The sequence below is a fragment of the Aspergillus neoniger genome (genome assembly GCF_003184625.1).
Source record: "Aspergillus neoniger CBS 115656 unplaced genomic scaffold BO87scaffold_20, whole genome shotgun sequence".
NCBI classification, from domain to species: domain Eukaryota; kingdom Fungi; phylum Ascomycota; class Eurotiomycetes; order Eurotiales; family Aspergillaceae; genus Aspergillus; species Aspergillus neoniger.
In genome coordinates this window covers 487,656-500,941 of record NW_020291148.1, presented here as the reverse complement: position 1 = coordinate 500,941, position 13,286 = coordinate 487,656, and the positions used below count along the sequence as shown (strand labels likewise).

Sequence of the window (13,286 nt, the reverse complement as noted above, 5' to 3'; positions counted from 1 at the left end):
AATTGCCTCTTATGCTACACTGCATTGTGGCCACATTGGAGATACAGAGTATTGCCCGTTATGGCCGGTTGCTGCATCCCTAGCAGAGTATAACCACGTATAATTATTTTCTGCTAGCCGGCTAGTATTGCTAGCTTAGAAGAGAATATAGAGTTATCACACAAAGCTGCGTACTAGCCAATTGTGCAGCTGAATAGAAGAGGCATGAAAGAGCCAGCATAAGTCATGTGCACTCATGCTAGGCCTTGCCCGTCTGAGATTACTAGTGCTGCACGAGCAATTCTTCATCATCTACCATGATCTCTCTTCATCTATCATCTTGAATCTTCTTAGTTGATTGACTGGTCTTCATATGTGTTCATGATTTGTCTCTACAGTGTCAAGCTATTCCTCTCCGTAATGGAACTGGCGGCTCGCTCAACGGAGAAAGCGATTACTGAAACCTCTCGAGAGACACATCATGACTTCTGCTGTGGCTAAAAAGACGAATGGTTTCATGGTCTCGGCTAATTTGGTGATGATGAAATCAATATTCCATCACGACCAAGCTCCTGTTCTTCGCCCTTGGCCTCGACCTCGCTTCTTCCTCGTCGGACTGCTTGGTTCCTGCGTCGAGGGGTGCTTTCATATCTTGTTTGACTATATAAAAACCCATCCGATGTATATGAAATCATTACTGACAGATACAGCTCCCTACCTGTCTCCATCTATCAAAAGAGCAAGTGCCATCGAACCGATATCATGAACCTTCCAATGACTTGGTTTTATTGTCGCTTCCGTCTCAGTTGGTATATTGACGTCCGTGACCGGCTACTACGTCCTGTTAAACTATCTGGCGGTTGTCTTCAATTTCATTGATACCCGGCTACTGAGTATTGAGGCCGACTCTGGACACCCCAAGTGGACTATCGACTCGGTCTGCAAGACAGGCAGTGCTCCCCTGGCAGTATTGCTTTGGCCGCCTCGATCATCATGTTCTCAAGAATTTTGTAGAGGCAACGGTGGCCTCCGTAGCGACAAATTATTACGGACCAGCTAGTCCGGAACATCGCGAGCGGAGTACCTTCTATTGACCCAGGGACGGTGGTCAACGCTGGTGCCACGGATCTCGTAAGTCATGTGCCGGTGGAACTGTACCATTCGGTCATTGTCGCGTATAACAGAGTCGTAACACATTCATTTTGTGTTGGGGTTGCAATGGCGTGCTGCAGTGTGTTAGGGGCGGTTCTTTTGGAGTGGGTGCATATTAAGGGGGAGAGATGACGGACGGGGCTACGGCAGGATGTAGCATATCTCCAGGTGAATATATTAAGAGATAGATCGACCAGAGTATATTAGTATAGAAGGATAAATGTTTAATCATTCAATGCGGGGAAACATATCCATGGTACAATAGTAAAGTTCCAGACCGGGAGAGATACTTGTATACGGGGGTGGACCTCGGGCCAGCGCAGCCCGACCAGTCCCTAAACGTCGGAAGGAAAGAGCGCCCTGCGTTGGACAGAGAGATAGTGGCTGCCTGATGACCTGGCGGGCTGTCATACTATTTGCAAGTAACTCCGCCTGATCTTGTGCCAGCGGAAACAGTTTCTCAGACTCCGACTGTCTCCGGCACAGCTTATCGGAGAGACTCGAGGGACTTATCGTGGTTTATCTCCCGCCGGCGCATTTAAACCACCACCAACCCCTGACCAAATAGTCCGCTGCATCTCACCGACTTTCTCGGATCTACTTTGCTTATGACCTGTTCTGACCGGCACAATGATCTTCTCCGGTGAGGCTGTCTTTTGTTGATATCTACCACCCCAACAGTACCTCTATTCCTCGCCATGGATCTGTTCGGTTAAGCCTGGCGCTTACTGTCGGTTTCCCCTCTCCATCGCCTACTGTTGTCCTTCACCCCGGATCTCGCGTGATCGATTTCCATTTCCTACCTCACGTTGATCTGTGTCTCTCAGATCATTGCGCATACTTGTGACCCATCTCGACTCTTACTTTGACACCATGGCTTGTTGACGGGTTGATCCCGCCTTGTGCTTATACTTGTGCTTCATTGATTGTTTTCCATCTCGTCTTTTGTCCACGTGCCATATCACGACGCCCGACGCCATGGCGCGCACCAAGCAGGGTGTGTTTTCTTGGGAAGATGTGTTGGCGCATCGCTACCAGAGTGCGTATATCCCAGTTACCAGTCATTCTCCACATTCTGGTAAAACACTAACCACCCATCGCTCACCAGACAACAAACCCTCCGGGCTCCCCAGGTCACGTCGATACAGCGCCGTTCAAAGCCAACGGATGTCCTCTAAACCCGACACCAGAACAGAATGGGCCATCCAGTCGCAAAGCGCCTTACTGGCCAGGCTATCTCCCGAGCTGCGACTCATGATCTGGGAGATGGTCCTGGGTGGCATGCGCATCCACATCGTACAGCGTCAGAACCGGCGAATGGGACATATAGTCTGTCGTCAGACCAGCGCATGCGACATTTGTCGCGGTGGACTTCCAGGCATGAAAGTGTCGGCGGGCCTGCTAGCGCTGTCGATGGCATGTAAACAGATGTAAGTTACTTTTCTAAACCTATTCCGTAGCATAATATACTAATATCATGCTCAGCTACTGCGAGTCTATCTATATGCTCTACTCGCTCAACACCTTTGAATTCAGCAATACCTGGTCGCTGACATACTTGCGACCCACCATCCCGGCCGACTTCTGGGACGCCATCCGCGAAGTCGAGCTCCGCTGGGCGTTCCCGGGCCACTGGCTCCCCTGCAAGGACCCCGTCAAGTCGGTCTACTTCTCCGCTGGCCGGCAGCAGTGGGTCGAGACATGTCTGGCTCTCACGCACATGCAGGGCTTGCAGACATTTACGCTGCAGCTGAGCGGGAGCTGGTTCTGTGAGCCGGTGGAAAAGATCCCGGTGTTCTTGGAACCGCTGCGGGAGCTGCATCTGCGACAGCGATGGAAGTTGCACCTGCCGAGGCAGCCGTACTATGTAAAGGAGATTCGGAATATTGACGGGGATTTGAGGAAACGAGGGATTGAGTGTGTGGTGAGGGTGGTTTAGCATTTCTTTATTAGCGTAATAGCGTGCAGGCGATATATTTATACCCTAATAGTTGATGAACTGTTTAATGGATGGAATTGAGTGATTTGGAATATATTAAGATGAACACCTGCTTGGCACAGTAGACCACACTATATATCGCACTCTGCTACTTCACGATATATATATATATATATATATCACACCCGGCATAAAACTACTAGTAGTGGTAATGTACAAACAGAACCCCGGCACTATCCCTAAGTAGCTACTAATCATCTACGCACCCAACCTAACTATACTTCCCAATTGCCCACTGTCATCACTACTGCCCTCTAGAAAATCTATTAGGAACGCAAACAATCAATACTCCTACAGAGTACATCCATCTCAAAACAAACAACGACCACAACACAACAAACTAACACATCAACATTCCCACCCATCACCACAGAAACCACAAGATACCCACCAATCCAGTAATCACCTAATCCAGGGGTACACAAGTCTACATTATTTGAAGAGTTAGGTAAATAATGAAAAGACATCACCCAGCCGAGGAATGTACGTATGTATGCGTGTGGCGTAAGAACAGGTTATGTCGAGTGAATATACCTATGTCGATGGAGTGTGGATTTTGTAGTCTAATTTCGTTGGCATTCTTCGGCGTTTGACGTGTCTTGGATGGGTGCTTATTTGGGATGTCTGGTTTGTGGGTGGTGGTTGATGGATTCAGGGTTTGGTTAGTGGTTGGGGTGAGGGTGGGATAGGAGTTGGGATTGGGTTGTTTTCCAGTAGAAGAGAGATGAAATCAGTAGTATTCTGGAGTGGTGAGTGATTGTAGTAGTAGGTCAATTGGTCGGGAGCAAAGGTATTTAGTGATAATTAGGGTAGATGAACGTAGTATATATATCATTGTATAAGGATACCGTTCCTATTCTCGACTGTTCTTTGCTAATTATGCCTACTAATTTGTGTTTTTGTCTAGAAAACAATTACTGGCACTAGCAATGTGTCTAACAGAGGGTGGCGTCGTGATGGGTTATATTTGGGATCTCCAGAAGCTGCTTCTACGGTCAATGGCAGGGAGCGTATAGGGTAGTGGGAGTGTATAGGGTAGGGTAGGATGTAAATACCAGCAAAGCTAGGTGCATGCATTCTTTCTTGACCTACTGGAAGAAAACAAGCTTATTACCCTCCAGCATTTGCTAGTGTGTATACGTCAATTCGGCTGTTGTGGTGGCTGGTGGCTGGGCAGAGAGGAATGTGTAGACATTCTTGACAAGGAGGCGAGTGAGTTGCGAGATGGAAGGTTGATGAGGTGCTAGTTAATCGGTTCCATGGATGAGATGTTCATCTTCATTTAATCCAAGATGGACAGAGTCAGTCCTGGAGGGATATTCTATGTTGTAAGCTGGACGGGTGGAGGTTATACAAGTATAGATGGGAGGGAAGAGAGGAGTGACATCAATTGCATGTACCTGGATTCTTTAGCGATAGACTCGCATTCTTGAGAATTGTGCCATTGACTTTTATCCCGAGCAGTCAAGAAAATTGGAGGGAAGACTGAGGCAGACAAACTAGCTAGAGATGCGGTGCTGGTATTGTCTTCCGCCAACTCAACATCTCCATTTCACGTCGACCAGACGACGCCAAAATTCCCGAGCAGTCTCCCCGGTTAATACTCCGCGGATACACCCTTCTTCTCTCAGCTGTCTACTCACTGAGAGCCAATGAACTGGGGAGCAAGCCTGGTGGAATGCCTCTTTCCCCCCAAGAATGGACAGCCGACATACCGAGCCAAACAACAAACGACCAAATCTACGAGTCAGTTCCACTGATGTACATCCAGCTTCCCAGCTTAAGCTAACAGCACCAAAGGGGGCAGTTTGTTGTTCAGTCCATCGCTATGGATCGACCGTCAATAATCATATCAGACCTGTTAAATACATATCACTTCAACATGCAGCCATATAACTCAAATTTTTCTTCTCTTCCCCAGCCCCATCTGTTCACGTCGTGCTACATGCTTGATCTTCTGTGCGACCTTGGTGATCTACAACCATGCGACAGGCCATATCCACCCGCACCTCTGGTGCAATTCGAAGGGATGTTCAAATAGCTCAAACTTCCGCCGTCCCGTATTCTTCGTACGGAGGTTCGTCATCTACCTACGACGACGGTCAGTGGCACGGAGGGTATTCGTCGGGCAATTCGTACGGTCAGCAAAGTTCATACGGTCAACAATCGGGGCAGTCAGGCGATATGTCCTCAGGAAGCGCGGGCACAGGAAGCTCGGGCTCGAGCGGTGCCTCCAATGCAGGAGCTCAAGGCGGTGCTGCCGCCCAAGCCAGTCCTGTTGCTTCGACAGAAAAATCAGCTTCATCGTGGTCTGAAGGGAGTTCCACCAACAGTGCCCAGGGCAATACCGACTCGTGGACTAGTCAATATGTTCCAAACTCGCCGTCTCCATCTGTTGTAAGCGCGACATGGGAGACTTCGGCCATTCCCACACAAACAGCCAGCTGGACGACAATGACATCGACCACTTCTAAAACCAGCAATAGCACACCCACCCGCTCGAGCACTACCGAAAAAGAAACGCCTGCCAGTACAACAACAGCGGCCTCCGCCGCAGGTACCTCGCATGGTCCTACCCCCCTGTCTACCAAGTTGGCTATCGGCCTCAGTGTCACAGTGGCGGTCGTCGCCATCCTAGGATTCTTCGTGTGGTCATTGCACCGGAAGAAGCGTGCCTTGCAAAAGGCGATAGCTGGTAACAAGGCCAGGGCCGAGAAACCAGACCCTAGCCCACCGCAACCCTCTATGATGAAGAGGTACGCCAGCAGCTTCTGCAATGGTGTATCAACCATCAAGTTCAAATCCACCAGATCGCGTCTTCGTTCTAGTTCAGTGCGTCTTCCTGGAGCTCCCAAGTCAGAGTACAAACCGATCAAAGACTTGGCACTCAAGGTGTATGCCAATGGCCGCGGAATGCTGCGTACAGCTGCCAACATTGCACGGTCTACCTGGCAGAAGTCACACGTACATGTTCCGCGCCCTGCTTCTGAGTACATGCACGATCCTGACAGTGTGATACGAGATGGCTTCCGCCAAATTCATCGGTCATACTTGTCTCTGCCTCAGGCGCGCAGCAGCAACAACAATAACAAGGATAACAAGGACATTCATCCCGCATTGCGAGGTCTACATTCCTCGACTGAGACATTAGTCGGCGCAGACATGGGCAGAATTAAGGAAGTCACCGTGTCCAACACCCCACCAAGAGAAGAGACTGGCAGGATTCCAGAGGCCAATGTCGCAACAGTAGAAACCATTTCGCGAGGAACATCGACCAACTCCAGTTCCCCGACAGTTTCTAGAAGTCCTACGATTGAGGTTCCTACTATTGAAATACCCACTTCTCCTGGAGCACCACCGATTTCATTGGCTCGTGTGTATCGCGTCGATATGGATTTCCGCCCTGTCAGCCCTGAGCACATTGGACTGAAGGAGGGTCAAACAGCTATCCTCCACCTAGTGTACGAAGACGGATGGGTAAGACACCAACCTTGTATAGCCTACTTTATAACTCTAGCTAACATACTCAGGCACTGGTCACCGTCCTCGAAACCAACAAAGAAGGCCTTGTCCCTCGGGCATGTTTCTCCGCACAACCAATACGGAACCAAGCCCAATACCTCGGAAACAACATCAGCATCTCGACAGATCACGTACCTCGCTCTCCGCGTCCTGCCACTCCCACATCACCATGTGAATCCACATCTGATGGCGACCTCGGGCGGTTCTATTCGAACTGCGTGAGTCCGGAGTTGCCGCCAATGGACGATGAGAGGCCACAGGCTCCGAAGCTGAAGTCTTTGCCGTCGCTTGCAAGTTTCCTTAAATCACCGCCCAGCTTCAAGAGCATGGTTTAGGTGATGAGCAGAATTCGCTTCTTGTGAATATTCGGTGTGACCCGTGTTAAGCGACGGGTACACTTTTATTGTATATACATGATATCATAATGTCTTGTGCGGATACCTATAAACATTTATTGAAGACATCAGAGTTATTGAATTGGGCAGACGATCTCCAAGTAGCAATCTGCCAAATGCATTGGCAGTGCCTTGTATTCAGAGACGCCTCTACTGGCAGGGGAAGTCAATCGTTACTGATTTTTCTGTGAAAGCCTATCTTCTTGTTCATCTGCCTCATCAGGCTTCTTGCTCGAACGACCACTTATTAGCACAGTGGCTCCTCGCTAGGTTGTACACTTGTAGCATTTGTTCGTTGCTTGCCATTGTCCAAGAGCAATCGCACCATGGAATGGCAAGCTCATTCGTATATATGATGGTGCCTAGTATTATCGCTTCTTGTTACATGCGCTGCGAGACGTTTGACATGAAAGAAAGCAGAAATGTCCAGAACATAGTCTTCTATATGCTTTCTTTTTCTATATATATACTATGTAAATGTGTATATATCACAGGATGATACCAAAAGGATCCTTCGTTCAGATTCAATGTCTACTACGCACTACCTAACATTGAATAAACTTTGTAGAAGTACCTTATAGTAATGTCCTTCTATCAAAGAACTATATACTAATACACAGCTTCTACTGAATCCCTTATGAACATGCCCTATAAATATTCCATAACTTAGTACACCACAACACATACCTACAGATGCAGCATAAGCATACATACACCATGTACGTATGGCAAAATAAAATACAAATACACAGCAATACCATTCCCACACAATCACACACTCACATGACACCACAACCGACGAACCACAAGCGCCCGTTCCAGTGCAGATCACCGCCGATTTCATTTCCATCTAAATATAGCTCTTTATGCTATCAGCCTTTCTTAGCTGGTGGATTGCCGTGCGGGGTTCTCTTCTTCTTTTTCTGCTTCCATCTCTTCTTTATGTTAATGACTTTATGTATTAACATGATTGTTCAATATATGTGTATACAATATATATCAAGATTAAGAATAGTTCGTTTATGAAATGTCTATATACACATATATGGCTGAAGCTTAAAGTAGATGGACAACATTCCTGTTCCTAAACCATACCTCACTACTACCCTCTATACCCACACCACAATCACACACTAACTCACTCACTCTCCATAATCCCAATCCAATTAAATTATAATTAATCAATCAACAACCCGGATTCCATCCCTGTCTCACTCTCCCTCCCAGTCTTACCTCATCCTTTGGACCATCATCCGACACCCGAACTGACACAGTCAATAAGTCACTAGTCAGGTACAGGTGTACACACACGGTCGGGTAATTCCTGTCTTCTTTACCCGTTCTGTCCTCTTATCCCAATGCATCTACTACTAGTAGTATCTTTCCATCTACAGTAGTATCTACAGTACGGTGTAGTACTTACTACACAAGGTAACCCGGCCCACTCCACTCCACTCCACCTACACAAACCGCGAACCGATTGAACGTGACCTCCAGTTTGAGAAATAATGATGCCTGTTCTGGTGATCAAATCCAACCCGTTCCTGACCTGACCTGGCCCGTTTCCACGTTCCAACCCATCCTCCCTCCATTCCATCTCTGAAACCTTAGCATCGCGTTCTCATATCATACTTACCAACTTCCATTGGTATGTTCAATTGCATAACATAATCTTGCATCAATCCATACATATCCCGGACATAGAATACTACGTATGAATTTGTTACACCGGGGAGAAAAAAAGGCCCCCAAGGATTCATTTGATCTAGCGTAACCTGTTTTGGCCTTTGGGGACGGTCGTCGGGGTCTAGGCTAGTCTAAGACGGGTTGAAATTGTGGGTTTCTTAAGTGGGGAGAGAGAGAGAGGTAACTACTAACTAGGAAAGTAAAAAGGGGAAAGGGGGTGTGGGTTTGGAGAGTTGGACCCTGAATTTTCTTTCCCACTCGGTTCGAAGTTTCTTGGCTTGGGGTATCTTCCATTGGGTAAGGGAAAGTAAATTCGGCTGGTAGGTTTGGTTTGGTGTGGTTTGGTTGGGGGAAATTAAGGGTTCTTTTTTTTTTTTTTCCTCTTCATTCTATTGTTGTTCAAGCTTTGTGTTTTTGTGGAGGATATTATGTTTCATTATCATGTTTCATTATTATTTTTTTTCATTTTCTATAATATTCCTATGTAGTATGTGCGTATGGCCTGATAATTGCATGAGGGTAGGTCAGGGTCTGTTGGAGAAGACGGATGGGGCAGGCAAGCCTGGAGGGTCCGTTCAACTTCCGGAAAGTCCGGGCGAGGCGCGAAAAAAGTCTTGATGGTCAGTCCCTATGGTGCGTTCTCTTAAGGATACAGACAAGGCGTAGGTTTACCCCATAACTACGATCTATTGATCTTGATAAGGGTCTCGACCAAGACAAAGTGGATATCATTATCATCTTGAAGATGATCGTGTCGAACTATCTGTTTATCCACAGTGCAAGGACACAAAAAGAGGGCAGAGCTAATTTAGTACGAATTGGTTGGATTGCAATACGAACGGCTTAATCTGGGCGACGCACGTATCTTCCCATCTACGCATGGTGGTAAAAAATAATATCAGTAGATGTCAATTCGGTATCTGAGATCGCCAGGAGTCAGAACAAAAATGGAAAATGAAGGTGCCGCTGCGCCTGTCAGACCCCAGCGCCGAAACAACTGTCTCATAAACGCGGCAATGACTGGCCAACGCCAGTGCTTGGCATGCGCCCTAACAAAGAACACGGGATGAAAATGAGAATGAAAAAATTGGAAATGATTATAAGGAAATTAATATGGAGAAGCTGAGGAAATGCTCAAGGCTAAAACGAATCCAAATGAAAAGCCTGTCACGATCGCGCCTCCCAACCTGCCCGTTTCCCCAAGGTATCCGATTATATAACCTGAAAATGCATCATAAATAAAGGAAAGGAAATGATCTGGTGGTGAACAAAGTGTCACAGAATAAAGGAAATCCAGAATGAATGAGTAGATAGAATAGGATGATCAAAGACCATCACTAAACAAAAAATGTTGTTGGCGAACACTAGTAGTATTCGCAGCCCGCCGACCGAGGCGGTTGCCTCGGGCGCGGCTGGGCGGGAAACGACCCGATTCTCGTCCGGACGTGAGCCCGGACGCCGGCAGAGGTGTCATTAGAATCCATACGGAGATGCTCCCTAGCAGTGGAAGATGTAGCGAGTCGTGAAACATGCGATGTCGCTGATGTGAATCCGATAACAGGCGGAGGCCAATCGTGTATCTCGTGTCATGTGTCGTCCATCGAGAAACGGTCCAGCCAGATTATGTGGTCGTGTAGGGTCGTACCTTGCGGGGAACCGAAATCCCGACCGGTCGCTGCGTACCGATCAAGAGGCACCGAGCCTTACTTGCCGCAAGGTGACAATATGGGGGGTGAGGGCTGAGACACGCGCAAAGTTACCGGCCGTTGTGCGATCCGTCGGGGCCAGAATGGCCATGGTTCCTCTGCCGAGTGTCGAGCCATTCCATGGGAACGTCCTGCCGCGAGGCGGGCGTCTTCTGATCCTCGGGGCGCCCGGTGGTGGTGTTCTGGGGGAAGAGGTTGTTCAGTTCGGCAGCAAGGGCAGACGCAGTGTAGGCGCGCAGCTCTCTCTCTTCACGTTCATCCTCCTTCATCAGGCGTCGCTGATCCGTCTTCGAGAGATTCTCCCGGCGCTTCTTCCGGATCTCGTGGATCACCCACACAAGCACCTCCTCAGGAGCACGGTTCCGGGCCTTGCCATGCCGTGTCGGGCTTCGAACATAGCGTCTAGTAACATCGGTGGCTCCATCGATCGAGAATGCAACGCAGTAGGAGATTTTCCGTCCCCAACCTATAGCTATGATTAGCGAATGTCAAATCAGACGAAGCCGGATACACATACCCTCAGTGTAGAGACGGGGCTGATCCCAGGCCTCTTCACAAGCATCTACATGCACCCAGCGGCGCTGATGCTCAGAGTAAACCTCAGTCCAGACGTGATCCTCGGCGTTCCACACCCATCGTACACGGCCACCAAGGGCTCTGCAGAACATGCTGAAGCAGTTGGCCCATTCACCGGCACGTCCCCGTCGAGTTTGCAGCAGCTGCCACACATCCGAGTAGCGGGGGAATCTCTCGTAGGAGCCACACATTCCTTCGGAGCATCGGTATAATTCGACACGAGTGGCACCACGCGCGGTCTCGTCAGGCGACGGGGGAGTCATTCCTTGGGCGATTGAGGGCGAGCCACATCGAGCACATGGGGGATTGTTGACGAATTTGAAGAAGCAGTTCTTGAACCACCTATAATGATATTCATTAGTAAAGCCCATGGGACGATTGAATAATTAGAAAAACGTACCTTAGAAGCGCCCGAATGACGCAGTCCTGGTATCCCCATTCCGGCTTTCCTCCTACACTAGCTGCCTGAGCCTGCATAATCTGACTTTCTTCCTCTGCTTCCGAGTACAACCGGTCGAGAGGGATATGGGCGAGAGCCTCATCCAGAAGGCCTGGGTTCTCATATTTGGTCGGTGTTACAGAAAGAACGTGGAGAAGGTTGCGAAATTTGAGGGAAGCCGGATCTTGTGGGGGAGCAGGAACGATAGGTAGACTGCGGAGTAGGGGTGATTGAGCAGACGTTTGCGGAGGCATTTGAGGAGGGTATTGGGCGGCGGTCGGAGGCGGTGGTGGTGGTGCTCGCGAGGGATGAGGCGGGTACAGGCCAGGGGACATAGCCGCGGGCGCTGGGGATTGTGTGCGGGAGGATGCTCGGGACTGTTCCTGAAGCTGGTTGAATCTCTTGTTGCGCATCAATTGTTCGAAAGCGTTGGTGAGTTCCGAGGCGTCGAAGTTCTCAGGCTGCAGCGCCGGGTTGTGGTGTCGACCGTCCGCCATGGTGGTAGGGGGTAGGGTCAACGACACCAGCAAGTGTAAGACGTGTGAATCTCCAGATTGGGTGATTTGCGATAATCCTGGGTATTTAAGATCGACTAGTAACGTGTCTCCAGACGCAGTGAGGAAACACGAAAGAGATGAAGGTCGGGATGGATGGAAGAGTGATGTCGACACAGGCCAGGTAGTCGTAGGTGGGAAGGTCCGTCAGGTCGGTCGATTGTAATGATAGTCGCACAGCCTAGCCAGGCGGTCGCCACGCTTGGCGCTGGTCAACGTAACCGCCACGACTACGGAGGGATCAAGGTGGTGATGCAGATGGGAGGATACTGAAGCCAGTTGTCGAGATGGCTACAGTATAATCGAGTAGTGTGAGAATGGATGATATTATGTCAAAGTGTTTAACGACCGAAAGGGTATAGGAAGGGTTTGGTTTGGTTTGGTTTAGAGAGGAGTGGGCGGGCGGCAGGGGAACCGAAAGGGGAGCGAAGAGGAAAGGAAGAGAGAGAAAAGAAGGAAGGGAAAGGGAAGAAAGAGAGAGAGGAAGAGAGCGGTTAGAAGAGGAATGAGGAGGGATGGTTGTTGAAGATACCTACGACGAGGTAGGGAAGTAGTAGTTCCTGGGGAGGGAGGGAGGAGAGTAGAGAGAGTAGAGTAGAGAGAGAGGGAGGGAGGGAAGAAAGGGAAGGTAACTAACTAAACTGCTAAGAGAGAGTCGAGAAGCAGTTACGCAGACCGTGGCCGAACAATACGCAATACTAGTAGTAATACGACGACGAGTCCCTCCCGAGGGACTGACTAGTCACAGGAGAGGTGATGATTTTTCTGGCCATTGGTGCTTTTTCTCTCCACGCCAGCAGCGAGGGCGAAGCGTCGTCAGCCTTGAGCTCTTCGCCCCAATCAGGGCCCCGCGCCAGCACCGCAAGCCGCGTGTGTCCCGCCCCGAAACAGTTAACTGAACCATGGCCAAGACCCTCGCTCTCCTCGGTCCGCTGCTTTGCATTGCTGCGTCGCACTTACTGCCACGCACTTTTCCTCTCTTTCTCCTGCTGGTAGTAGCATGGCTCCCTCCTCCCGGGTTTTGGCAATATTGCCTTGATGTTGATCAGTATGGTTTTCTGCCCGTACAGCCAGCCCTTTCCAAACCCAAACCCTCTGTTGACTCTCAAACTGCATCCATACGTTGCAGACTCTCCTCCGATCTTTTCCCCAATTATTGACCCCAACTTTCCCGCAAGTATATTTCTTCTTTGTCAATCACTCCTTGTCGCGATCCGATTAGGTCGATATCTTTGAACTTCAGGCTCCACTTCTTGAACCCGATGTCGATTCTCCCTG

The 13,286-nt window shown here is 49.2% G+C and overlaps 3 protein-coding genes across 3 annotated transcripts; 2 read left to right on the top strand and 1 right to left on the bottom strand.

Moving 5' to 3' along the window:
* Nucleotides 1–2,061: 2,061 nt before the first annotated feature.
* BO87DRAFT_361118 (uncharacterized protein) lies at nucleotides 2,062–3,165 on the top strand. The gene is made up of 3 exons (XM_025621575.1): nucleotides 2,062–2,170; nucleotides 2,240–2,561; nucleotides 2,617–3,165. Exons 1-3 carry the CDS (start codon nucleotides 2,110–2,112, stop codon nucleotides 3,068–3,070), a joined length of 837 nt encoding a protein of 278 aa, XP_025478827.1. The 5' UTR covers nucleotides 2,062–2,109; the 3' UTR covers nucleotides 3,071–3,165.
* A 1,948-nt stretch (nucleotides 3,166–5,113) lies between these two features.
* Nucleotides 5,114–6,987, top strand: BO87DRAFT_459945 (uncharacterized protein; the record flags this gene model as incomplete). Its single annotated transcript, XM_025628984.1, has 2 exons — nucleotides 5,114–6,607; nucleotides 6,661–6,987. The coding sequence occupies 2 exons, from the start codon at nucleotides 5,114–5,116 to the stop codon at nucleotides 6,985–6,987; spliced, it is 1,821 nt and encodes a 606-aa protein (XP_025478826.1).
* A 3,502-nt stretch (nucleotides 6,988–10,489) lies between these two features.
* On the bottom strand, nucleotides 10,490–11,951 carry png1 (peptide-N4-(N-acetyl-beta-glucosaminyl)asparagine amidase; the record flags this gene model as incomplete). The annotated part of the gene is made up of 3 exons (XM_025619518.1): nucleotides 10,490–10,905; nucleotides 10,957–11,357; nucleotides 11,416–11,951. The coding sequence occupies 3 exons, from the start codon at nucleotides 11,949–11,951 to the stop codon at nucleotides 10,490–10,492; spliced, it is 1,353 nt and encodes a 450-aa protein (XP_025478825.1).
* Nucleotides 11,952–13,286: the final 1,335 nt, after the last annotated feature.

Excerpts from the sequence above, each read along its gene's own strand:
- BO87DRAFT_361118 (XM_025621575.1), top strand. The coding sequence starts at position 2,110 with ATGGCGCGCACCAAGCAGGGTGTGTTTTCTTGGGAAGATGTGTTGGCG. Across the intron at positions 2,171-2,239 it reads GTTGGCGCATCGCTACCAGA|ACAACAAACCCTCCGGGCTC; the intron begins GTGCGTATATCC and ends ATCGCTCACCAG. Across the intron at positions 2,562-2,616 it reads TCGATGGCATGTAAACAGAT|CTACTGCGAGTCTATCTATA; the intron begins GTAAGTTACTTT and ends TATCATGCTCAG.